Consider the following 26,500-nt stretch of genomic DNA (forward strand, 5'->3'; position numbering starts at 1 on the left):
TTGAAGGCCTTAGCCTGGACAGCAACATGTTATGTTTGCAGATTACTGTATCAAATGTTTTGTTTGAGAGTTGCATTACTCAGTTATTATGTATTTCAAACACCTAACTGCTATATGAAATGGCATATACAACTAAAATGTTACACAAATAAACATTTATATGCATGCAAACTTGGGTGTGGTGTTATATCCTTTGACTTGTCTGTGGGTATATGTTTCATGCAGTATTTGCCTTTTGTATGAAAGAATAAAACACTGGCCATTTTAAAAGGTGGAAACTGTAGGAATACTGGCTGTTTGATATGGTGTGCACCCTCTAAATATGTATATTCTTATACATATCAATAAGTAGTAATATATGTATATGTATGTGTATATCCATATAGATATATACATATATATATATATATATATATATATATATATATATATATGTGTGTGTGTGTGTGTGTGTGTGTATATATATAAATATATATATATATATATATATATATATATATATATATATATATATATATATATATAGTGATAGTGAAGGCTAAGGCCTTCAAGTAGTACAACAGTAAAACAAAAAAACACTTGCCTTGAAGATAAGAATCAATCAGCACTTATTAATTACAGATCTAGTTCAGCAGCCTCCAATTACACTCTGTACTCAACCCGTAGGGGGAAAATAATTAATTTGTCGCAATGAAAATGTATATGTTACATAACAATGCTTAACTTAAAACATCACTATCACTATCACTAGGGTTCCCCAAGGATCCATACTTGGACCACTACTCTTCTCTGTTTACACCAATAATCTAGCCTCTGCCACCAAACATGGCACACTCATACAATATGCAGATGACTCAACCATCATCTGCTCAGGTCAGTCCCTACTCAAACTGCAAAACGTCACACAGGAAGCCTTTTCCTCTGTTGAAATTTGGTTATCCGATGCCCAATTAATACTCAGCCCAAACAAAACTAAACTACTCATCTTCCAACCTACCAAACATACTCAAAACAACTCTCACTTTAACATCACAGCAAAATACAACACCACTATATACCCAACTGAACGCACCAAATTGCTAGGAGTGGAAATAGACAATAAACAAAATTTAACATTCACATATCCATGACCATAAAAAAGTCCACAAAAAACTAGGAGCATTATACAGAAATAAGCAACTTCTCACCAAAGCAGCAAAGATTTCAATAGCAAATCCCCACCTTATCTCCACCCTACTTTATGCCTCTCCAATATATACCAACCTAAGGCAATGCGATCTAAACAAGCTAGAGACCTGCTACAACCAAATTGCCAAATTTGCCACAGGGGCATCCTACCGTAGTCACCACTGTCTCTCACTTGCTGAACTGAGCTGGCTTGAACTCCTTCACCTCCTTCAGTGGTATCAACTCTCACTCGCCCACAAACTAGTAAACCATCCTCTAAATGTCCCATCCCTCCAGAATCTACTACAACCCTATCACACCACCAGACCACTAAGATCCAGCAACAAAAATCACTTGCAGATCACTAAAGCCAATAACTCTGCTGGTGAAGCACTATTCTCTTGCACCATAGCCAAATTATGGAACTCCCTTCCACCCACAATTACCTCCATGCCATCATGCACCCACTTCAAAACTTTACTAAAAGTGCACCTAAAAACATGCTGGCTATGCCCTTGCAACTTCCACTCTAATATCACCCACCCCATCCAACCACTACCTTTCTTTCCACTCCACTAACTACCTTGATTATTGCAAGCTCAGATGCTCATAAGCCTAGTACTTATTATACAGCAGGAACTTCTTTATTGTAACATTTGTTAATGTCTGTTATGTAGTTCACAGATAAAGATTCTAGTTGTCTGTAAATATGCTGTAAGTAATTGCTATGTTAAATTGTTAATCACTATGTAATCCAATGTAACTACTGTCTGTTTATTTAACTGTGGAGCTTTTCTCCTCGTGCCTCTGCTGAAAATGGACCTACGTCCAGTCGGACACTGCCGGTCAACAAATGTAAATAAATAAATAAATAAATAAATAAACAAATGTGTGTGTGTGTGTGTGTGTGTGTGTGTGTGTGTGTGTGTGTGTGTGTGTGTGTGTGTGTGTTTGTGTGTGTGTATGTATGTATCATTGGAATGTTTACTGCTTCCACATTGTACATTTCCTATGATAAACAGACTGCTCTGCATGATATGTTATTGATATCATCCTGACATCGTACAGTTGAGATGGATTACTGTTAACCTGTTGTGGCTATGTTGTGTAAGGTCCTGGGTATGAGACTTGCAAGTGTTGGTTATTGTGTTGCAGGGCAGATCTGTTTAGCTGAGGAGGAAGGGATGATATCAATAATTACAACAGGAACTTATTTTAGGCCCCTTCAACCCCATTAACAGTGCCTTTGGTCAGATGTTTTGCAGTGAGAGGTTCAGAGTGTGTATGCAATGTGCAAACACAATACACATTTACATATATATATATATATATATATATATATATATATATATATATATATATATATATTCATCCACAAAGAAATGGTGAAGCAACCAAGGCACAGAATGTCCTAGTTTAAACACAGTCCAAGGATAAATAAAAGGTAGGTAAAATCCAAGGTAAATTTATTCACTCAGGTAAGCGCTTTCATGATACACATATCACTTCTTCAGCCCTTCAAACAAACCCTTCCTACTCAACTCTATTTAAACAGTATTCAAACCAATCAAATCAAACCAATTAATGCTTGAAGTAATTAGCACTTAAAGTAAAACCAGTCATTCTACAATATATAAAAAGTCATACTGGAAAACATTTCAAGTATAGATACGTAATAAATATTGTAACATAAAATGCATTAGTTAAAAATGAATTAGTTAAAAATGATTAAAATATATATTTAATATGTCTTTCATTAAAATAATTTAATTTCATTTGAACAACTTCCTATTCTTCAAAACTGGTTTCAAAGGTATTCTATCATTAAGGCCCTTTCCTTTATTAGCTCTTAATCTGATAATCCACCTAGTTTCAGAGGGAGGTGTGTGGGCATCATACGATATGGATGATTGGTATGGTTGGATTGTGTGATCGGTACATGTCTCCAGGTGAAATGCAGAGCTATGTATGGGATGTGATTTTTTTGTGGGCCAGCTGCCCTTTTTTTAAGGTGAGAGTGGGATGTTAAGGAAGGATTATAGGTAAGTGTGGTGATGGAGGTTTGGTAGGACAGGTTGCATTTGCAGACAGACAAGACAGCAGACAGGGCCAGTGTATGACACATGGAGGGGTAAACACATTGACATGGAGTTGGGAATCCGAGGCACATGAGCCTCCAGATGGTAGTAGTGGCACTGATGTCTCCAGCCAATGGCAGTCACCACTACTCCTTCACAGCCCCACAGGTGGCTGTGCTGGGGGCTGGGCTGGAAGGGCCACCTGCCCCTCTAGCTGCACCAGCCTGCCCTCCACCTGATGCAGGCAGTCATCCAGCTCCAACTGGCGGGCACTGCGCACTATGCCACAGACCATCCTCACCATGCCCACTTGTGGGGAGGTGAGACCCATCCCCTGCAGTGGTTCCATGTGAGGGTGGTGCAGGACCAGCAGATGAGGGAGGTCTAGGTTGGGTCCCAGGCGTGCTGGGACCTAGTGCCTCGGCCAGGTGGGGTGGGAGAGGTGGATCCACTGGGATCTGCCTTCCCATATGTGCTATGGTGTGGAAATTAACAATGAATATTGGTTAGTCATGCACAACACATTACAACATTAGTCATAATAGCATGCATGGATATTCACATTTAACCAACATAGCACAATTATAACAGTGCCATAGCAAACAGAACCTATGCATATATGGAATGGCATTCAAGGTTGCAACAGCATACCAGTTAGTGGTATGTCAGACAGGCAATAAAATTATTATTCAACAGGGAATATTAGTATGCACACAGTTTAAACAATGATAAACCAAATGGAACAATGGTCCCAACAGTAGAGGTTTATTTAGGAACATACCCATGTTTGTTTCAGTGTAACGGTTGGATCAGTTGAGTGGTGTGGGAAGGGAACAGATTCAATTGACAACTGCTATCAAGTATAGTTTTCAGTACACTACTATTCACTACTCTACATTCTGACCACACGTACACTCTACCTGTGCCATGGGGCTGTTACAGCACACCAACAGCTGTAGATATCAACAGAGCAATTGTACCCTTATTGTAGTTATACACAACATACCTGTTTCTATACCAATTTATTTACCTGTGGGCCCTGTGCAGATGAACTGTGTGTACATTACATTGCTGTTTCTACACATATTTCAGATTCACATATTAGTTGCAGGCCCTGGTGTGTGTGTTGTGTCTTTCACATACATCTACTGTGACGTTCTCTGTGTGCAGGTTTCTTGGTAATTCGGGAAACTATCCATGACAGTGTGAGACTTGAGGGGCTTGTCTTAGCCAAACTGCAGAGTGTGGATGTCTAGCTTTTAGGTCTGGGGCTGATCAATACAGCAACTGTACACCTTTTATAGTTATACACATCATACTAGTATTTCTATTCAGATTTCTTTATCTGTGTGCCTTGTCTGGAAAATGTTATATGTTGCAGTACATTCATTTTTCTATTCTGATTGTAGTTTACAACTGTAGAACCAGACTGAGATGTTAGTGGCAGTCCCTGGATTCGAACCGTGGTGTGTGTGCAAAATTGAACTACACATATAGTCCTTATTAGACTGAGCTATTGGGGAGGTGCTGTGGGTTGTTTGTGACATTTCAATCTAGTACATATTTTTGTGCACAGTACTTTTATTATGACATGTTGCATTCTCTGTTTCCCATTTTCAGTACAAATTATGCATACACAACAGACATTGGTATCACTGTTTGTGAAACGTGCACATTAGCTGGATTGCAAATTTCACTGTTTTACAACTACATACTGCTATTTAGATTCCTGAGTACACAGTGCAGGTTTTAAGTCAGCACCTGTTAGCCTTATACATTTTTCAATACATTCACAGCTACATACAGCTGAAATTGAAAGGTTAACACAAGGCACTGCTGGGAGACAAACATGTAAAACACATTCTGATGGGAATATGTACTGTTGCTTTGTTTCAGTTATTTGACATGCCCATTCTAAAGTATGCAGACAAGCAGTGCTAACTCAGTTCACCTCAGTTAATGCATTCTGTAGGACATACACATTTCTATTTTTCTGGTATAAGTGAGATGACACACACCAGTGTTTGGGATCACCTTTATTAGTTTTGACATACATATCTGTGTACAACTCGGAAATCTACAATTACTATTCCTGCATGATCTGCACAAGGGAATGCTTTTCATTTCTGACTGTTACAGTAGCCCTGACATGGCACTTCCTTGGCAGGTTCACTCAGACGCACTCATACATGTTCTAATATTCCTCTCCTGCATATTGTACCTTGTTTGCTACTGGCATCTGTATTACATAGCAGCTGGGAATACTCCATTGTAACACTGGCAGCCTGACACAGGCATTTATTCCTGACTTTTACAGCACAATTATATTTACAGACGGTACTACCATTACTATAATTTTGATTTCTAACTGCTAATAGTAGGGGGTATTCTGTACTCACCATACTGCCGATGCAGCCAGGCCAGTCACTGGCATGAACCTCAACATTCTGGGACCTCTTCGCAGCAGCTGTATGGAGAGACATTGCACATTAATCACACCTGCAGAGTCACAAGTTGAACTTTTTCCATACTTAGAGATACATAAAACTGCATACTTACAGACAGGTGGGACATCCTGTGCTCAGGCTTCTTGGAACCACTGGTCCAAAAGTGCACCCCTCCTCTGCTTCAGGTCATTATGGTGATGACGTACCTGCTCACCAGTCCGGGGTATGCCAGTGTCACTGGTGAGATCACATGCAAGCTGGTCACAGGCCTCCACTTTGTACTGCGAGCCCTGGTACTGGCCCTGCAGCAACCTGCCATCATTGTTTTTTTACTAGGAGCCCAACCATGACCCAGGACTCATGGATGGCCCAACGTTGCACTCAGAAGTGAACACCTTCACTGACACCAGACATTTTGGTCCTGCTGTGAGCAATCCCAAATGGTTATTGCTGTATTCCTGCCTGTGCGGTTTAAATAGGTCAGTTTTCCCACACTTTTTCTTGATTGGCTAGTTTTAATATGCTGAACTATGCTTAAGCTCTGTGCAAACCCACATAGCAATGCTTAAATCAGATAAGCAAAGCTGAAAGCTGGTAAGCAATGCTTACACTAGCAAAGCATTGCTTAAAAATATTTTTTCATTAAATTTATAAATTCTTTTTTACATTTATAGTTTTCATATTCTCACCCCTACTGTGCTATATGTGAGCCATATGATTGACATCTATCATTCAAATTCCTTCAAAGATTATTAAATAATTTGGCAGAGAGGGATTCAAACTGAATATGTTCTACATACTATACCATGACAGTACCACTATGCTACAGCAGCTTGATGACATTTTCTATCACACTAGCACTTGTCTATCATTTTCAGGATTTCAGACAGGCTATGCATAGCAGCACGCCCCACAAACAAGCTGCAAACCACTTAAATTTTGGATTTATTTGATGAAAAAATACATTTTCTTTCATTTGTATTGCTTTCCTCTTGCCCTACTGCTTCCATGCATGTAGGCCAAGAGTGCATACATTTGGGGGTGTGCACTTGAAGGCTGCTGCCTTCTAGGTGTTTGTGTGTTGTTTAGTTTTAATTGTTTCTTACTGATTGGTTGAGTATTTTTTTAAATATGTGATTTTTACTTTCATTTTGTATTTGGTCTGGTGAAGCTGTAACCCTGTGAAAGCACTGCCCTTTTTCCAATAAACTGTTTGCTTATTTTACATATTTTCTGGACATTTATTTGGCTGGACCATGGTGGTTTGACTCACTTATACTTATTTTTGGATTTGCTGCTTTGTTTTGTGAGTCTCCTTCAGTGGGATAGCTTATATATACAATTTTTCTTGTTATGGATGTTGGGTTGGTAGGGTGGCCTAATGGTTAAGGTGCTTGCTGCACAAGGTACAGGGTTTGAATCTCACAGGGGATAATTGGCTAGGCTGAAAATGGCTTGCAAGGGCAGTTAGCCTAGCACTAACCTAGGAAAAGACAGATGACATAAAGAAGACATATTGTCGACAGCTTATTTGGTCCTGTCTCTGCCAGTAGTTAATTAATTGTTGAATTCTAGCTGTATTTTGCTTGTTATTAACAAACAAACAACAGTTGCACTGTCTCACAGAAAGCAAATTCTCAGCTTGAGCTTCTGTCTCACAGATTTTGTCCATTGTGCATTCTAAAAAGCAAGACATAAGTAACTAACAGCTGCTTTCTCTACTTAAAAGAATCACAGGTTTCATGGTTCCTGTTTGTTTTTAATTCTGACTGTATATTTTCTGGTTTCCACAGTCTCTTAACTCTGAGGGTAGGGTGATGTGAGTCAGCTATAGCTTAAATCAATAAATGCATCAGCCAACAAATCATCTGAGAGAATGTGTGTGTGTGTGTGTGTGTGTGTGTGTGTGTGTGTGTGTGTGTGTGTGTGTGTGTGTGTGTGTGTGTGTGTGTGTGAACAAAATAAGCCCTTTCAAATGCATGGAGCAAATCAATTAAAGAGAAAAACAAGCCCCCCCCCCCATGTAACAGAAAACTGGCATGTGATACTCAAAATCTAGTCTCATGTTCCAACCAACAAAGATTCAAAATACTATTAAAAATTAGGCACAAGGTATAACTTCCTTTAACAAACACAATTAATCATAAACAATTTTAAATAATTTTCTTTGCTTCCCACTTCTGAATTCATGTTTTAAAGAGCAATGTCATTAAGTCCTTATACTAAACCTGACCCTAATGATAGCTGCTATGGCATTCTGTCATATACATTTGTGGGCAAATACAGACTAGATAATGAAATTATTAACATTGACTGTTAAGGAATCTCATTTTCTGTTGTGGGTATAGCCAGACTCCATTCAATTCAATAACTTAGCAATTTGAGGTAAGGAACTGAGTGTACTCCATTCATTGGGATGGTATCACCCTGGCCATAGGAATCTTGACCTGGATGTGCTTTTATACTGGTATTGTGCTACCTGTATGGATTTGTGTTGTATTTATAAACAAGTATGTTTGGTGTTGTGTGGCACTGCGTGATTACTCATTTAAGTTAATTTATGTGCACGTCATGGATATGTTTTTTTTTTCATCCCTTTTCTTTCTTGGAGGGAAAAGTCCTATGGCCAAGTCCTTTTCAAGACAACATCATGAAGAATTGGGGTATTGGAGTATTCTATTTATTCACTTCCATTGTGCATGCTGTCAATGTATATGTCTGTGCATCAGACATATGAGGATTGTGGCCATTGCTTCTGTAACAGGTTCCTCCTCTGTGGACCTTCTCTGCTGAAGGGAAGTACGTCTGGTAATTCCCCATATTCAAAGTGAATTCTACATAGCTTTTCATTCAAGGCAATCACGCCACAATCCTCCCTACACAATGAGAATGAGCAGGCAAGTCTGCTTCTTTCCTCTCTTGTGCAATGCTAATGGTGCCATTGTCCAAACCACTAGATGAATAAGAGTCATTTTACTCATAGTTAGGGATCTATCTATATATATACTACTTACTGCACATTTTGCAAATATCTTTCTTTCCTTTTTTTTTGTCTACTGTACTTTTTAAGTATTTTGTGAAGTTTTTTCTTCATTTTTTTTGTTCTTATGGCTTTACTAGATGGATGATATTTGTGTATTTTTTTCATTTATTCGGTTAATCTGGCTTTTAAGCATACTTTTCAGTGGTGCAATTTTTATTAGTATTGTTCCTGCTTGTTGCATGTGTTTGCTTTATTTAATTATTATTTTTTATAGTAGTTATTTTATAGTAGTTTTTTTTTACTTTGTTGTTTAAAGCTGTTAACTGCAACTGATAGTGAATAGTTATTAGTGGTAGACTCCATTTATTATATGCTGTAATTATTTACTGATTTTTGATTTTTGTTTTAAAGTAAAAGGTATGTTTTAGTTTAGTTTTCATAAGTGCTTACTAGGCTTTTTAACTGTGGGGATCTTAAGCATAACCCTGCATTTGCATGGTACTTATTCTCCCTTATGTTTTGTAATATGAATAACCAAAGACAGATCTAATAACTATATTTTAGGTTAATTATTTGTTTTTTCCTATTACTGCGGACCACTGGTGGTAAACCAGGGGAACATTTGTAGTTACATATCCATTCTTTCAAGTTACAATTCAACAGTGTAAGATAGGTACTCTGCTTTATATGGAGGGGAAGACAGTTCCATAGAAGTGGCATTCTCTGTGATACATACCTATCTCTCCAGCATGTTCTGTTAATTTTGCAAAATAGGTTGCTCATGATAAGATCTGACTTCCAAATCTGTAATAGATCTGACAGAACAGGGTATGTTGAGGCAGTATAAGCAAGACGGAGATTGCATCTCAGTAGCCTGTATGATACTGAGAAGAAAGGCAAAGCTTTGAGATGATCTGTGTAGTTTTTATGATTTAGGCCATTCATTTTTTTAGTGCAGAAGTAGTCTGGTTATTCCAACTGTGACACTTATTTGGACAGGTATATAAAGAAAGTGGCATTATATTCAATAATCAGCATGGAGGAACTATTATGAACCTTGGTCTGGATGCCAGACTTTTAGATATAAGCTGTGCCATCAAAAATGACTTTCTTACAATAGTGGTAATAATGAACAGTTCATTGACAATATAGGTACAAAGATTCCTAATGATAAGATCAGTTTTCAGAAGGGTGTTGTCAATGTTTCATGCTTGCCAAAGGAACCCACACATTTAGTTTCAGTCATGGTTTTGGCACCAACTATTTGTTTAGGATCATGGTGTCCTTAGGGGATTTTATGATGGCATCAAATTTGCAATCATCTGTAAACTTGGAGAACTGCACACCTTTTACTTTAGCTTTAACCTTCAAGATATAAATGCCAAAGAGACATGGCCAGTGGACTTAAACTTGGGGCATGCCACTAGTGACAGGTCTATTGGAATAGGTAGAACCACCCATTATTGAGTCATAAGTTCTATTTGTGAGTCAGTTCACTATCCAAGGAGTAATGCAGGGGTTAACATTTATCTGGGACATTTTATCCATGATGCCAAAATGCTTAATGGTGTCAAAAAACCTTTGCAAAGTCTAGAGAGGAATTGGACACTGCCTTGCCCTCATCCATTGCCTCAATGACTTTTTGAAGACATCTGTCAGGTTAAGTAGTCATGACCTGCCCTTGACAAATCCAAAGTGGGTTGGGACAAGAGTGTGTAGGTCAACTATAACCTTATTTGTTAGTTTCATAATGATCCTTTCCATAGCATAAAAGATGAGCCTGGTATGGCTTATGGGTCTGTCAATATCTGGATCTATGTAGCCTCACCTCTGTGCAAAATAATGTTGACCATTCCTCTGACACAAAGCTTGCTTTGAGGCTGATGTTGAATAGCATCTGTAGGGGGCCTGACAATTCATATTTTAGACTAGGCAGTAGGCAGCCTCATATGTTATTCAGCTCATAGCCTTAGACAGTGCCTTGAAAATATATTTTCAGAAGATATGTGTATGCATCTGGGTGGCTAGATTTAAGTATTTGATCTGAGAATATTGCAAAGGAGAGTGGAGTGAAGTCAGAGCTGAATTTGTCCACTACTGGATTGGCTATGTCCCATGAGTCTTATCAGTAATATAGCTAGGGTAGAGAAAGAGGGCCAACTGCCCATGGCACAAAATGTTAAGAGGCGGGATTGGCTGACCCTAATCATAAAAGCTGGCACAGGCAGTCCCTGGGTTAAGGACAAGATCCATTTTTTAGTCTGTCCTTAAGTCAAATTTGTATGTAAGTTGAAACTTGTACATGGAATGTTCTACTGTACTGTACTGCAATATATTACAGTAAAGTAGAATTTTCCATGCACAAAAATATGTTAAACTTACCTCTTTTTAAGCTTCACTTCACATTTATTCTATAGACATCACCCACAAATGTTTTCCACTCTTTCCTGAACTTTCAGACCTCTGCCAGATTTCCTACTGTCACCCAGACCCAGTGGGCTACAATGTCATTTGCCCATTATACTATACAGTACAGTAACTGCTTCAATAATGTGTATTGCACAAGTCAGCAGTCTTAACCAATCAGATTGCCAACACAATGATCTCTTAACCAATTGGATCTCTTGTTTTCTGTAAAGGAGAAAGTAACTGCTCTAACAAGACATGCAAGCAGCTTCATGAATGGGGAAAAGGAAAGTACAACAGAATTCTTCATTGTAAGGTAAGATCCGGGGAACTTAAAAAATATTTATTTATTTTAATGTTATTTCCAACATTGCAGCAGCCCATACTTATCTATGGGTAGTCTGCAAGTTGAAAGTCTGTAACTTGGGGACTGCTTGTACCGAATGTGTGGTCAAACCTGAGGACTGTAGCATTCCTTGTATAGTCTAAACTGTTGAAACTGTCTGTTACACTTTAAAGCATTTCTTTTCTAATAAACTCTGAGCACTGCAGAGCTCTGTCACAGTATAAACCATAACAAGCAGTTGGCTACAGTTCAAAAAGTACAAAAAAATCATTTTTAAAAGTAAAACATGAGCACTGCAGCAATCAATGCACTACATAAGCTGTAGAAAATGCAGCAAACAATCTGCTACAGTTTAAAAGAAAGAAAGTTTAATTTTATTTTTTAAGCTAAAATAAGAGGAAGGAGGGATGGGAACAAGATGCAGAGATGTGATTGGCTTCTGCATTTCAGGAGCCCCAGGTATCTGATCTCAGAATTTTTTTTCTCATCTATTGAAGAGCTGAGGCAGAATGGTGGGCTGAAAATGGATAATACTGCCAAAAAGTAACTATAACCAAACAAGCAAGCAGTATTCATGAGGAACGACTCCAAGCCACGAAATTAAGCAGTTTTATTGCATAAACACAAAGACACTTGTAATTCCTCTATCATAAACACCTTCGCTATACATACACACGCGTTTTCGTCATTGAAATGACTTCATCAGATGACCAGCATAACCTAAAACCTTTAATTTATACTACAAAACACACCCTTGTCCACCAATAAAATTTCACCATTAATTAAAATTCAATTATCTTATTATGTTACCCCTTTGTTAACAATTTATATAAAATGCATTTCTTACTAAATATGTTAAATATATTAAATATAAATATAATAACTATAGTAACCACTTGTTAAAAAATCCATTAAAATTAATTCATTTAAGACTTCTATTTATTTAATTTATACATTGGAAAAAATAAATACATATATCTCATTCACATCTATTTAATGTTATTAAATGAACAGTGCCCTCTCCTGGCCACTCATATAATTACATTCATAGTTTTGCAGATCTCAATTTTAGTAAAGGTACTATGGAAATCAATCATTCAAACCAGCAGCTTTGTCAGCTTCTAAAGTGATCAGCCACCAAAGTTCTCTAAATTCAATTTTTTCTTCCCATAACCCCCCTCTAATATCACATTTTACCTGTTCCAAAACTAAGAATTTATATTTATAGTTGGAACAAACTTTAGTGTGCTTGAATAAAGCATTACTTTCTTTTCCTACTGAAATTTCGTAAACATGTTCATAAATCCTTCTTTTTAATTTCCTTTCAGTCTTTCCTATGTAGAAGGATCCACATTTTTCACAAATAGCTAGGTATATTATGCCTTTAGATTCACAATTATAGTATTCTCCACTATTTACATATCTTCCTCTACTTTCTAAAAATATTCTATCAGTATTTATAATGTACATACACTAGGTACAGTGCCCACATTTGTATGTACCTATTTTGTTTTTCTTTTTATCTATCTTATTTTTATTATTATTCTCTATTATAGATCTTATGGAAAAAGTGGAAAAAGGGAGACAGGACAAATTTTGCCCCATATACAAAAAGAAAGACATCAATAATGAAACAGAGAATAATAAAAAATATGAAGGGGAAGAATTTCAGCAAACCTTGGTGCTTGAATATAATGGATTGAATAATGTAGTTAGAAATATATTTTTAAAAGAATGGGGAAAATTTGTAGCTTTAACTGATATAGAAAATCTAGCTAATATACCTCAGAAAGTAACCTTTAAGAACTCACAAAACATAAGATCTATAATAGAGAATAATAATAACAATAAGATAGATAAAAAGAAAAACAAAATAGGTACATACAAATGTGGGCACTGTACCCAGTGTATGTACATTATAAATACTGATAGAATATTTTTAGAAAGTAGAGGAAGATATGTAAATAGTGGAGAATACTATAATTGTGAATCTAAAGGCATAATATACCTAGCTATTTGTGAAAAATGTGGATCCTTCTACATAGGAAAGACTGAAAGGAAATTAAAAAGAAGGATTTATGAACATGTTTACGAAATTTCAGTAGGAAAAGAAAGTAATGCTTTATTCAAGCACACTAAAGTTTGTTCCAACTATAAATATAAATTCTTAGTTTTGGAACAGGTAAAATGTGATATTAGAGGGGGGTTATGGGAAGAAAAAATTGAATTTAGAGAACTTTGGTGGCAGATCACTTTAGAAGCTGACAAAGCCACTGGTTTGAATGATTGTATTTCCATAGCACCTTTACTAAAATTGAGATCTGCAAAACTATAAATGTAATTATATGAGTGGCCAGGAGAGGGCACTGTTCATTTAATAACATTAAATAGATGTGAATGAGATATATGTATTTATTTTTTACAATGTATAAATTAAATAAATAGAAGTCTTAAATGAATTAATTTTAATGGATTTTTTAACAAGTGGTTACTATATTTATTATATTTATATTTAATATATTTAACATATTTAGTAAGAAATGCATTTTATATAAATTTTTAACAAAGGGGTAACATAATAAGATAATTGAATTTTAATTAATGGTGAAATTTTATTGGTCGACAAGGGTGTGTTTTGTAGTATAAATTAAAGGTTTTAGGTTATGCTGGTCATCTGATGAAGTCATTTCAATGACGAAAACGCATGTGTATGTATAGCGAAGGCGTTTATGATAGAGGAATTACAAGTGTCTTTGTGTTTATGCAATAAAACTGCTTAAGTTCGTGGCTTGGAGTCGTTCCTCGTGAATACTGCTTGCTTGTTTGGGCTGTGTATCTAGCCATCTTTAAGTTAAATGTGAGGAAGGAGGACTAAGAAAGGGTGTAGAGATTGGACCTGATTGGCTCCTACATTTCAGTAGCTGACATAGCTGATCACCAACCTTGATTTTTGGGGGGGACGTATTTGGTATTGTCGATAAGTAGTATTCCTGCAAATTTGTCTTTTTGTTTTGGGGGGGTTCTAGTTTGTCAAACTGGAACAGAGTGACGGTTGAGCCACTAATGCCTCTGGGTCTAGGTATATGAAATCAGTTACTATTAGCTCTCTGCAATTCTTGGCATTTTTCTGAGATTTCTAACAGAGTTAAAAAAGAGTTTTTCATTATCTTTCACCTGGGTGACTATTTTTCAACTCATTTTTGGCTTTGTTGATTTCATAAGGATTCAAAGTGCCTTGTTTATTTTAGCAAGTACATTTTTGGCTTCTTGTGCATTGGATTTATTTTCATGAGCATTTTTTTCTTTTGTTATAGAGCCTATTTATATTATTTTTTATCAGAGGGGGTTACTTTTGAATTTGGTATTGTATTTATTTTTGAGGGTTGGGAGGATTACTTTTTTCTGAATGGAGATTGTGTTGATATTTATCTTTATTTTTTAGATTATCAGTTTTAAAGTAAAACATTTTTAGCTGCATCATGAGTTCACTTACATTAACAGGAAAGAAAACAAGCCTTAATAACAGTTTCTGTTAGTATAATTATGGTTTATACATATCTGTTTTCTTTATAAAAAGTTTAACTCACTCCATCATTATTTAAATTATTCAACCCCAGCATTCCTTTAAACTCACATCTCTTTCTAAGCATTGTTCTGTGTGTATTATTCCAACAAATTCCATTTATTTATTTATCTGACAATGTATCCTTTCCCTTTTTAAAAATCCCACCTCCAATGATTTTATCTCCATTACAATATTCAATGATGCCATTATAGTTGGCTTATATTTTGAATCACATTTTCAGGTAATTTCCTTTATGGACACCAATAGCATTAAAATTACTAAGGAGTCATTATGCTTTGGTAATTCATATCCTATATCTCAAACTGCATTGTTGTTGTTTATTGAATTGTCTAAGATACGAAGGAGCAACCAGAGTGGATTATGTGTGAGTAACAAACATGCTACAGTATACAGAAAAGAGCTATAGTTGGGCTGTAACCATTTTCCACATCATGTTACATACTAAGTTGCATGACCACAATCCTAGTCCTGCAAAAAGAAATTAAAACAAGGAAATAGAGATCAGGAAATGATTATCAGATCATAACGATAATGCTTTATTAAAAGTAGCTCAGTAGAAAGATTTGTGACTCAAATCAAAAGGGTTAAGGGTTCAGACCTGAACTCTCTTTGATGACAGTGTGGAGTTTGTTTGTGTGGGAATTTTCGGTACTCCTGCAGATAGATAGCTAGAGATCCATATATATATATATATATATATATATATATATATATATATATATATATAAACACATACAGATATATATATATATGGTACTTACGTATTATCGCAACCAGATTTATAAAGTATGATAATTTATCTATTTTCGGCAGAAACACGTTGCCTGACCTAAAAGGGGGTCTGTAAAGATGTCGCCAGCAGTTTGTCACAGTGGGAACGAGGCAGGCAGAGCAGAAATGTTGTAAGTTTGTACTTCTGGTTGATGCGGCTCATTTCTTCCGCAACTCCGCAGTGGTCCACATCCTTGCAATTCCTGCATTCTTCATTACCCTGTTAGCTACGGGAAATTGACTCAGGAAATGCACACTGAGGTTTTCGGGGCAGTAGTCAGCAAAAGTGAAGGTGCCTGTAAGGAGCAGTGAATAACAGCTCATTGCTTGCTTGGGGAGTGATATGGCTTTCTTCCCAGTGGCAGACTGTTTTAAAAAGGTCGCATTCTTGCTTATGGATCGTGACCATTTCCAATTAACAGGATTGTATGTGTACTAACACTTTGAAATAAATGGGTTTGGTTGCTTTTTAAGGATGGAACAGCTGTTTTCAAGTCCTTTGTCATACACAGATAGTAAATATACAGTTACAGAGAAAAGAGGCAGGGACTGTTGTCAGTAAAACTCCACCAACAGAACCACACTTCTAAATCAGTACTTCCGAGTCACAACTGCATTAACGTGCCTTCTGAGAGTCTGAACTGTAAACAGGGGTATGTAACAAATCAGATACTTGCAAAAGGACCTTTCTAAAAAAGGGGGTCAGTTTATGTTAACGAGCCATGGTCCTGACTCCTTGTGTGGATGGAAACGTGGTGACAGACAAGCAGCAGTCAGGTGTGTAGGTCGGCCGGGGACATTACCAGGCAAGAGGAATTCTGCTGTTATTCCGCTTCCTGTGTGCAAAATTTTCTGACACTATAATACTTAAACATTTTACACACCCCTTGATAGGTGAACATACATGCTCTTTCTTGACAAACTGCTGGCGACATCTTTACAGACCCGTTTTTAGGTCAGGCAACATGTTTCTGCCGAAAATAGAAAATTATCGCACTTTATACATCTGGTTGCGATAATACGTAAGTACCCTTTATATATATATATATATATATATATATATATATATATATATATATACATATACATATATATTAAAATATAGGTCCCTATCAGATTATCAAAGTTTCAAAACTTTGAAAGTTATATGATCGAAGTTTTGAAACTTTGAATATTTTGAATTGAGATCGTGGTACAGCGCGGAACAGGACATTTACCCTTTTCCACAATGTAGTGCAATCTCGTAGTTGGTATATTTAATTAGCAGGAGGTGTGTGGGAGGCACAGCTACTCACGTGGGCAAGCCCTGCTGCAAAAATGTTAAAAATAGAAATGTTTTTGTTTGCTATTTATTTATTTATTTTTAATCATATCATCTCGGCTGTATGCATTTTGAAGTTACAGAACTTTGATAATTTGACATAGATCCATATTATATATATATATATATATATATATATATATATATATATATATATATATACATATATGTGTGTGCGTGTGTGTTTTATAAGTTTTATAAGGTTTTGATTTTTTGGCCAGAAAAAAAGATGGTATATGTGACTGAAAACCAGCTGATCGCACATACTGGCTTTTTAAATCTTTGAGATTGCAGTCCAGTGTGGATGGTATCTTTTGACAGCATTCACTATAAAACATATTCACAGGTTATACTGCAACTACAAGTAAGTACCTCTCAGTCATTCAGAGTGAGCATGTGTGTGTGTGTATATGTGAACTGTGATGTGAGTGTGTGTATGGGGAATAAGTGTGTGTGTGTGTGTGTGTGTGTGTGTGTGTGTGTGTGTGGTGGGGGGGGGTTAGAAATGACAGGGATTGAGTGTATGATCTGTGCAGACAGGGTGTAAACTGTAGCAACTGGGTGGGGGGGGGGGGGGGTGAAGATCTAAGTGTAATAAGCTAATCAGTTACACTGTAACCATTCACAATATCAGTCCAGGGTGCTGGTTAAACCAGCTACATTTCTGTTACCCGATAATGAAGTGTTTCCTCATTGTGACTTAACATCATGTGGAATTACAAAGTGCCATGTTGTGGGATCAGAGCCTTTTTAGTGTGAGTACTATGGCTCATGATAGGCCCTTTTATGAATTCCTAGGTTTATGGTAATAAAAATACTTTACAATCATGGCATTTCTTCAGCTCACACAGCCCAGATGGCAATGGTTCAAGAATGTTTGCTCATTTGCTCAAAAAAAGCACATCAGTTCAGTAGATCTCCTGTCCAGAGTTCTGTCATTTATTTTAAAATGTTGACCTCTTTCACAGATGAAAACTGAACTTAGGTAATATGTCTAGCCACTTACACGATATATTAAATTAAATAAAATGTTGGAGAAAAAGAGCAAATGAGTACATTTTCCTGGAGAAGAGAAAAGGCAGTCATTTGTCAAACTGCTGAATGAAGAAAACAAAGCAGTGTCAAAACAAGATGATATGATATTGTCCCAGAAAGGAAAAGGCCAGGAGCTACAGGAGAACAAACTTCATCACAAACATAAGAAGAGAAATAACACTACCTTCCATAAGCAGTTCTGACAGATTATTAACAGATGAAATGTTATTGTACATAAGATGGACAAAAGTCTGCATCAATGAATCAAAATTAGTACAAGGGCTAGAATTAAATGTGGAGTTGTGAGAAGCAAGGGCACATCAACCTATCAGCCTTCCTTTCTAAACAACTTGTATTTTATAGGTCCTGTAACATTTAATCGAATACTCTTATTTAACATTGGATTCTTTATTAGAAGGGTATTTATGCGTTACAATAAGGTAGGAGTATGATGTTTTTTAATGTTAATTTGTTAATACAGTTTGATTACTTTTGTATAAATGTAAAATTGCCTATGTCACAGTCATAATTCAATAAAGGTGTGTAAAAAAGTTCAAAAGACAGGTGTCTGCTCTGGGGACACTAACATTAGAACCACAACATCATACATCAGGACTGTGACTTGTGGCATGACCATTTTAAGTTATCTGAAGAACTCTTAGGAAGACAGCAAGAAGGACTAGAATACTGCAGTTCTAGGGAAAAAAGCTTGTCCATAAACGTGCATATAATGGAAATTGTAAAGATTACTGGGTATTACTTACATCAAAAACTAATTAGCATACATTGTCTACTTTAATCTGAATGAAAGTTCTGGCCTGGGACAAATTGTTTTGTACCATGTGTTGTGAGATGTATCTCATTAGCAATTAGAGGCTAAGGAGGAATTAAGCTGATACAAATGTATACCTATATACTACCTGCACAGGTGCACAGCTTCTATTTTCTTTCTCTGTAACAGTCAAATTGCGTATTAAACATGTAAATAGCACATTTTGCTGCTGACATTAACATAATATAATATTTTTAGAAAAACATTGTTAACATTTATTGGACTTCTAAGTATGAAAAAAACAATAATAGCCTTTAAAATAAGAATATCTTTATTTTCTAAGGTGTCTGAAGGAGATTTAAAAGTATTTTATACTGGAAACTAAGCACCGGAAGATCTCTTCATAAGCATATAAGCAAATATAAAAAATGTAACTTTTTGATACTTTTTAGAATTTTTATATCACTGTTAATACTAGCAGACATATAGTTTGTTCAATCCTTTCATACAGGCAAGCACTTCTGCAAAATGTATTTGATTTTTTTGATTTGATATTTGCATGCCAGTAGATTGTGACACCCTTGCTCTCTGTTACTTGCTCAAAAAAGAAAGTACTCAGATTGACACAACCCTGATCTGACATTCCTACAAAGCCCTCTCAACACCTAATCCTTTAAAACTGTATAGCCCTACCAGAAGAACCTGAACTTTAACCCTAAAACTCCCACTCAGTTCTCAGAGTACTCACTCCTTTACCCTAAACCTCCCAGCCACCCCATCCCTGAAGTCCATGATCTCTCACTAACCCTAACCCCACTCCCTAAAGCTAAACTCATTGACTGTTCTCTAACAGCAAAAATCCCCTCCTGCTCAATAAACCTAAATCTCCCTTCCAGCTTCCTAAGCCCCCCAAAAAACCCTATCAGCTCCCTAACCCCAAAATCTCCTTCTCACTCCATAACTTTAAAATCTTCCTCCTGAATCTAACCTTAAAATCTCCATCCAGCTTTCAACCGACAGCTGCATGCCTGAACCCATATTCAAGTCTGAGGGCAAGAAATAGCCTACACAAGTTGTAAAATGTCTGAGGCCTTGGCTTTAAGACAAAAAAAAAAAAAAAAAAAACAGGAGTCTGCTCTGCGGACACTAACATTAGAACCACAACATCATACATAAAGACTCAAGTCTTTGAGTGCCTGGCAAATGAGCACTTGTATGGCATTGAGACAATGGTATTTAAAAAAAAGACAGGAGTCTGCTCTGCGGACACTAACATTAGAAGCACAGCATCATACATAAAGACTCAAGTCTTTGAATGCCTAGCACTTGAGCACTTGTATGGCGTTGAGACAATGGTATTTAAATGCCTGGCACTTGAGCACTTGTATGGCGTTGAGACAATGGTATTTAAATGCCTGGCACTTGAGCACTTGTATGGCGTTGAGACAATGGTATTTAAATGCCTGGCACTTGAGCACTTGTATGGCGTTGAGACAATGGTATTTAAATGCCTGGCACTTGAGCACTTGTATGGCATTGAGACAATGGTATTTAAATGCCTGGCACTTGAGCACTTGTATGGCGTTGAGACAATGGTATTTAAATGCCTGGCACTTGAGCACTTGTATGGCGTTGAGACAATGGTATTTAAATGCCTGGCACTTGAGCACTTGTATGGCGTTGAGGCAATGGTATTTAAATGCCTGGCACTTGAGCACTTGTATGGCGTTGAGACAATGGTATTTAAATGCCTGGCACTTGAGCACTTGTATGGCGTTGAGACAATGGTATTTAAATGCCTGGCACTTGAGCACTTGTATGGCGTTGAGACAATGGTATTTAAATGCCTGGCACTTGAGCACTTGTATGGCGTTGAGACAATGGTATTTAAATGCCTGGCACTTGAGCACTTGTATGGCGTTGAGACAATGGTATTTAAATGCCTGGCACTTGAGCACTTGTATTGTTACCTACAATTTAACCCCATTATTAGCATTCAGAATATACATAAATGCTGTGATCTTTTATTGTTAGGATTATATTTCACCACCGTTTGATGTCACTTCATATCTGAAAATTCTGTGAGATTGAAGAACATGTTTCCTGTATTAAAACAAACAAAAAGATCACATTTTGTTCATGCATCTGAATATTTCTTTATAGCATCGTCATCATCATCATGGTGTTGTAATATGCATGTAGAAAGCATGACATCACTTGAACACCTAATACCTTTTATGGATTTCTGAAAAATCAAACTTATTGGGTCTTGCATTATGATGAAAATCATATGTATTTAACTTACGCAATTGCTTTATATCTCTTTAGCTGAACTGGCATCTCTGCGTAAATCGTAGCTTCATCAATTAAATGTGAATCATTGTACTTTATGTTAACCTGGCATGATAAAGGACTCAGTAATTCTGTTTTTTTCCAACTAAGAACTCTATTAATATGAGATCAGTTTAACTATGATAGCAAGAACTGAACATTGTACCTTCTTTACAGATGCTGAAATAACATTTTGGTTTGGCTTCACTTCTCTGTTAGGGACAAAAACTTTATGGACAGCAGGCAGTGATCTAATTTTTGGCACAAATGTGAAATTCAGAGCTTTCACATCACCGTCTTCCAATGACTCCTTTATTACCTGCAAAAATTAAAAACATTTTTTGTGTTAAATGATGCGTTTAGCCATTGGTCAAATTAATTTATTCTGATTATATATGATAAATGTCCCACATAGCTAAGTTATACAATGACTCAGCATCTGTGGATGTGAATATTTCAAATGTACCATTAAATAAGAAGTAAAATTATGTCAGTTATGGTTTTATTTTATCTTATTTTTCCAGCAGTATTTGAATGATTAAAACAAATCACAGCAATCAAACAACTGCCTGATAATTGAGTGCATCAACATGTTAGCAGTTATTTGCTAGCTGAAACTGATTTGCCAAATTAGCCTTTATACTATCCACATACAGCATTAGTTCTGTACCTCTGTTCAGCAGAAAACTCCTGTCTTATTCTGTTATTTCCTTTCCCAGAACTGGACTTATTGCATGTAACCATCTTCCTGTATTCTTGTATTTTTCCTCTTTTTGCAAGAAATAACTCCCCAGGAAGACATCATATACAAGCTCCTGCTATATCCTGTTATTTCCCTAGAGTTAGCATCTCTCTCCCTTAAACTTTATGGAGTTGTTTTCCCACTGTTCCCATTAAGAAAGATATCACAGATGAATGCTATCATCTCTGTCATGTTCATAGTTCTAGCAGTATAACACATAGGTTTAGGCTGCAACTGTTATGGTGGAGTCTTAGGTAAGATTCTTTTACTTTTAAGGTGCTTGCCCTGTAACTAAGCATTATACTTAACCAAACAAGTGCTCTTCGACTATCTTTGTAAACAGGCATTTGTACACGGATCAGAAATTATGCAATGAATGCAGCAATTCTCTCAGCATATTAAAGTAATGACAGGCTTAGCTGGCCCACTGACATGGTGGGAGGGTACAATTTGCAATACTGGTAGCCCTGGTTTTATTAGCAGCTCAGGTGCCAGAGGTCCAGTTTGAGAGGACAGAGATAAGCATGATCCAAAGTTGAGGTCATAAACTAGCCTTTAAGCAATAAAACTTTCAGAATTAGTTGGATTACACCATAGGATGCCACAGAGAGCTACCTGGGACAAAAACACAATGTGCCTATTAAATATTTCTTGCCTGGGTTGTGAAGATTAGGGCAAACAGACAAAAAAGAAAGTCCTGAAAGCATTTACACTAACATTTGCACAAATCTCTTCACCCACAGGAAAACTAGTTGGGTGAGTAATAAAAAGCCTGATATCTGCAAGGCTTTATGGTGCCAACAACTTGTAATAAATAAATTACTTAAATAAATTAAATGAATTAAACAAATAGGCAAGCAAATTTGACTGGCTGAATTATACTTCCTCCTAATATAATATGTGTCAGGAAGAAATAACATCAAAATAACAATGAAAATATGCTTCCCCCCAAATCCTTTAATATATATCTGAACGTAATCCATTACTTACTGTTTGTCATGTCAACAAAAAAGCCCATACATGAAACATTATTACAAAGACAATAGTAAAAAACAAGTGCACTGCATTAAAGTAGGAAGATGTACCTTTTAAAGTGCCACCAATAATTTAATTTTATAACACCAATAAAAAGCAATACAAGCTGCATGTAACAGCATGACATTCCCCCTCATTGATAAACCATACTGGTCTACAGGCCTGAGATCACCCATTATTCACCCTCTTCTCTCATATCATCTTCTCATGCCTGTCAGAATCACATTAACCATATTTTAAGTTTTTCTGCTTTAGATTACTCAACTTAGTTGTCTTCCTCTCAACTTAGCTGCATCAGAGAATGTCCTTGACTGTGGTCTTCAAACCATTGCACAGTATTCAATAAAGGTGCAATTACAGTTTGCATCAAATTCCTTTACAGTGCAAAATGTACATGAATATTAATTGGTAAAAAATAAATACAATTCATATATAACACAAATACTAACGTTTAATGTTTAAATGGAGGTGACCACTTAGATAACAAGATATAGGTTTCTAGAAAATAAAATAGCACAATATAGAACGATTGATTATACCAAAAGAGTTGCATTACTTTAGAAACAGTATGGATTTTAAGTTACAATTTTTGATTGGTGGTTTTAAGAGCAGAAGATTACTACTAATAATAATAACAATAATAATAATAATAATAATTACAACAAGGCAAGCAAATTGTACCTTAGAAACTAATGTACATGTTAACCTGTAATTCTTAAACAACTGATATATATTTTTAATATCTGTCAGCTATCATTTGAAATGGACATGTTATTCTTTAAGAAATAAATGTGGTGTGTTTAGTTAGTACACATTTGACTTGATATATCCCATTAATTTTCACTCCTTGAAGAAGTGTACTTAATGAGATAAATTGTCATATCAAAAGTTGTATCTTATAGGTAAATAAAAAAAAATAGTTCCTTAAAGCAATAATCCTGAACAGAAAGTAATGGTGAAATGGGACTATTGGTGTAATGAAAATCAACTGATCTCTTGGGAATAAACAGTTACTTGTCGGGTACCATGCTGTTTAGTTCCAGCTAAGTTCTGCAATTCTGACAATTCTATGTATCTTCACAAAGATTAAGCTTCTTTGCAGTGCAGATAATATAAGATTTATAACATGCTTATGTGCTTTGAAACCAAAAGTAACTGACATGGTTTCGAAATAGATCTAAATTATAATGAATTTGCTCGGTAGTTGGGGTGCCTTTTGTGTGGAGTCTGCATGTGTTCCCTGTGTTTAGATGGGTGTTCTCTGGGTGGTCCACTTTCCTCCCATATTCCAAAGACATACTGTACGTGGATTGCACAAACTAAATTAACCATAGGTGTGAGTGTGTGTGTAAGTGTGTGCTATGGAAGAAAGATGGTGGTAGGGCTAGTCACCTAGTGGTATAAACCTTGGCTCCAGATGATTATCAGTGTTGAAGTGACATCCTGACTCCATGTGCAAAAATGGGAAAAAGGTGTGGATGGATGGATGGAAAGTAATGAAAAGCAATGTGCCTGTATAACTTTCAGGAGAAGTCTACATGGTACAAGAAGGGTATTAAAGCCAGCTGCAAAAAAGCAGAAGGTGTCTGGGATGTCATGTTAAGTATTCTGGAGGTAAACAAGGCAAGCAAAATATATACAACAGCAACACCCAGAATTAAAAGCTGAGATACAAGAAGCACAAAGAATAGATGCTAGGTCTACAGCTGAATGCATTATCAGCTGAATGTAGTGAGTCATTTAGAAATGCATGTTCATTGGAAGAGTCTCCAAATGACGTACTCTGCATTTAGTCACCTTTTCCAGAAGGTCACAGGAGGAAGGTTATAAGGGGTAGGGAAACATAAGCAGTGTTAATTCTGTGTCCTATAATAAGAGAATAAGGGAATTTTATTCAGAAGGTAATGTTTTGCAGACACACACCCACAAACACACACACCCACCCACACACACACACACACACACACACACACACACACACACACACACACACACATACACATATGCATTTATAGTTTCTTTACTGTTTTTCTTCAAGGCTATCTGCTGCACATTTTGCATGATTTAATTGCCCTGGTTTTGACCACCTGGATCCTATACACCTTTGTGGCAGGTTCTCTAAAAATGGCCCTGGCAGCTGCAGTTTCAGGCCAATTGTATTCATTCATTCTGAAAGATAGTATACTGCTGGATGCATTTCATTCACTTGACACCTTTCTCTATCTTTCTTTCTATTTTTTAGATATTTTTGACTGGGCACACATACATACATATTGGTCCATGACTTGTTTCAAGAATGAACCAGGTGATTGGGATGCATACAGTGTAAATTAGTATTTTCTTACAATCAGTGACATACAAAACTTGGATATATTTAACAAAGTTTACATATTATCAAAGAAAATGAATGCTTAATGTACAGTAATGTGTTGGGATTGACAGTAGAGATCTTGCATTTACATCAGTGAAATACAAAATGAACATAGCATAAACAATACAGACTGTGGTCTTACTGACTAAAACATGTTAGTGCATTATTTGAGATGAGTGAAGGGGAGGGTTGGCTATTATGGAATCGAAGGAGATACAGCAAGAAAAATAAAGGAGTGAAGAGTCTCTGGAGAGTTTCAGTGTGTTTTTACTACTTATTGTTTTGTAGAAGATTCCTTATGTAGTACAAAACTAATAGTCCCTAACTGGAGTTCACAGTGTAATGCAATAGTCATTATGCAGCATAAATGCTTTTACTATTCTACGAATGACAACTGTAAGAAGTTTAGAAACCTACTGCTATTTAATTACTGTGCAACTATCTTATATTTTATATATCTATATATATATATATATATATATATATATATATATATATATATATATATATATATATAGCGCATACTTTTTATCAGGACGTAAATCCTCAGGCTGGCCCTGAAAAGTGTCCATTTGGATCAGTGTTTGATCCCAGTCAACAAATGTGGAAATAATAGATAACTTAATGTGCAATATATATAAATATTTGTAAGACTTCCTTTTAATGGTTTAACTGGTACCATGTAGTAAGAAAATTAGTCCGAATCAGTCTCCAGAGCCATGGACAAGGGTAAGGTGGTCCACCCAGCCTATCTAGACCTTGCCAAGGCCTTTGACACCATCCCCCACTCTGGAATCATAGATAAACTTACTAAGCTGGGCATTAATCCCTAGGTCACCCAATGGATTGCTAACTGGCTTACTGATAGAATCCACACTGTAAAAGTAGCCGACTCCAAATCCATCTCCAGACAAGTGACATGTGGAGTGCCTCAGGGTTCAGTCCTGGGACCGGTCTTGTTTGGCATCTACTTTTCTGAAGTACAGGCCAACACTAAGGGACTCTGGTTAACAAAGTTCACAGATGACTGCAAACTGGGAGCCATTATTGAATCCCAAATGATGTGGATACTCTACAAAAGGGCCTTACAGAAACAGATGCTCAGTGCC

At 36.4% G+C, this 26,500-nt stretch overlaps 1 protein-coding gene across 12 annotated transcripts in view; it reads right to left on the reverse strand.

Annotated features, from left to right (window-relative positions):
• LOC122795548 (muscular LMNA interacting protein) overlaps positions 1–26,500 on the reverse strand; it is a 2,709,240-nt gene that overhangs the window by 1,660,533 nt on the left and 1,022,207 nt on the right. For 9 of the 12 annotated variants that reach the window (XM_044063771.1, XM_044063763.1, XM_044063761.1 and 6 more), the window contains one exon: positions 21,410–21,562. The exons of the other annotated variants lie outside the window; for them this stretch is intronic. In XM_044063771.1, the coding sequence (XP_043919706.1) occupies positions 21,410–21,562 (153 nt within the window). The remainder of the gene's footprint in view (positions 1–21,409; positions 21,563–26,500) is intronic. 12 annotated transcript variants of the gene reach the window in all.

Source organism: Protopterus annectens, chromosome 2.part2 (genome assembly GCF_019279795.1).
Source record: "Protopterus annectens isolate FY-2018-M chromosome 2.part2, PAN1.0, whole genome shotgun sequence".
NCBI classification, from domain to species: domain Eukaryota; kingdom Metazoa; phylum Chordata; order Ceratodontiformes; family Protopteridae; genus Protopterus; species Protopterus annectens.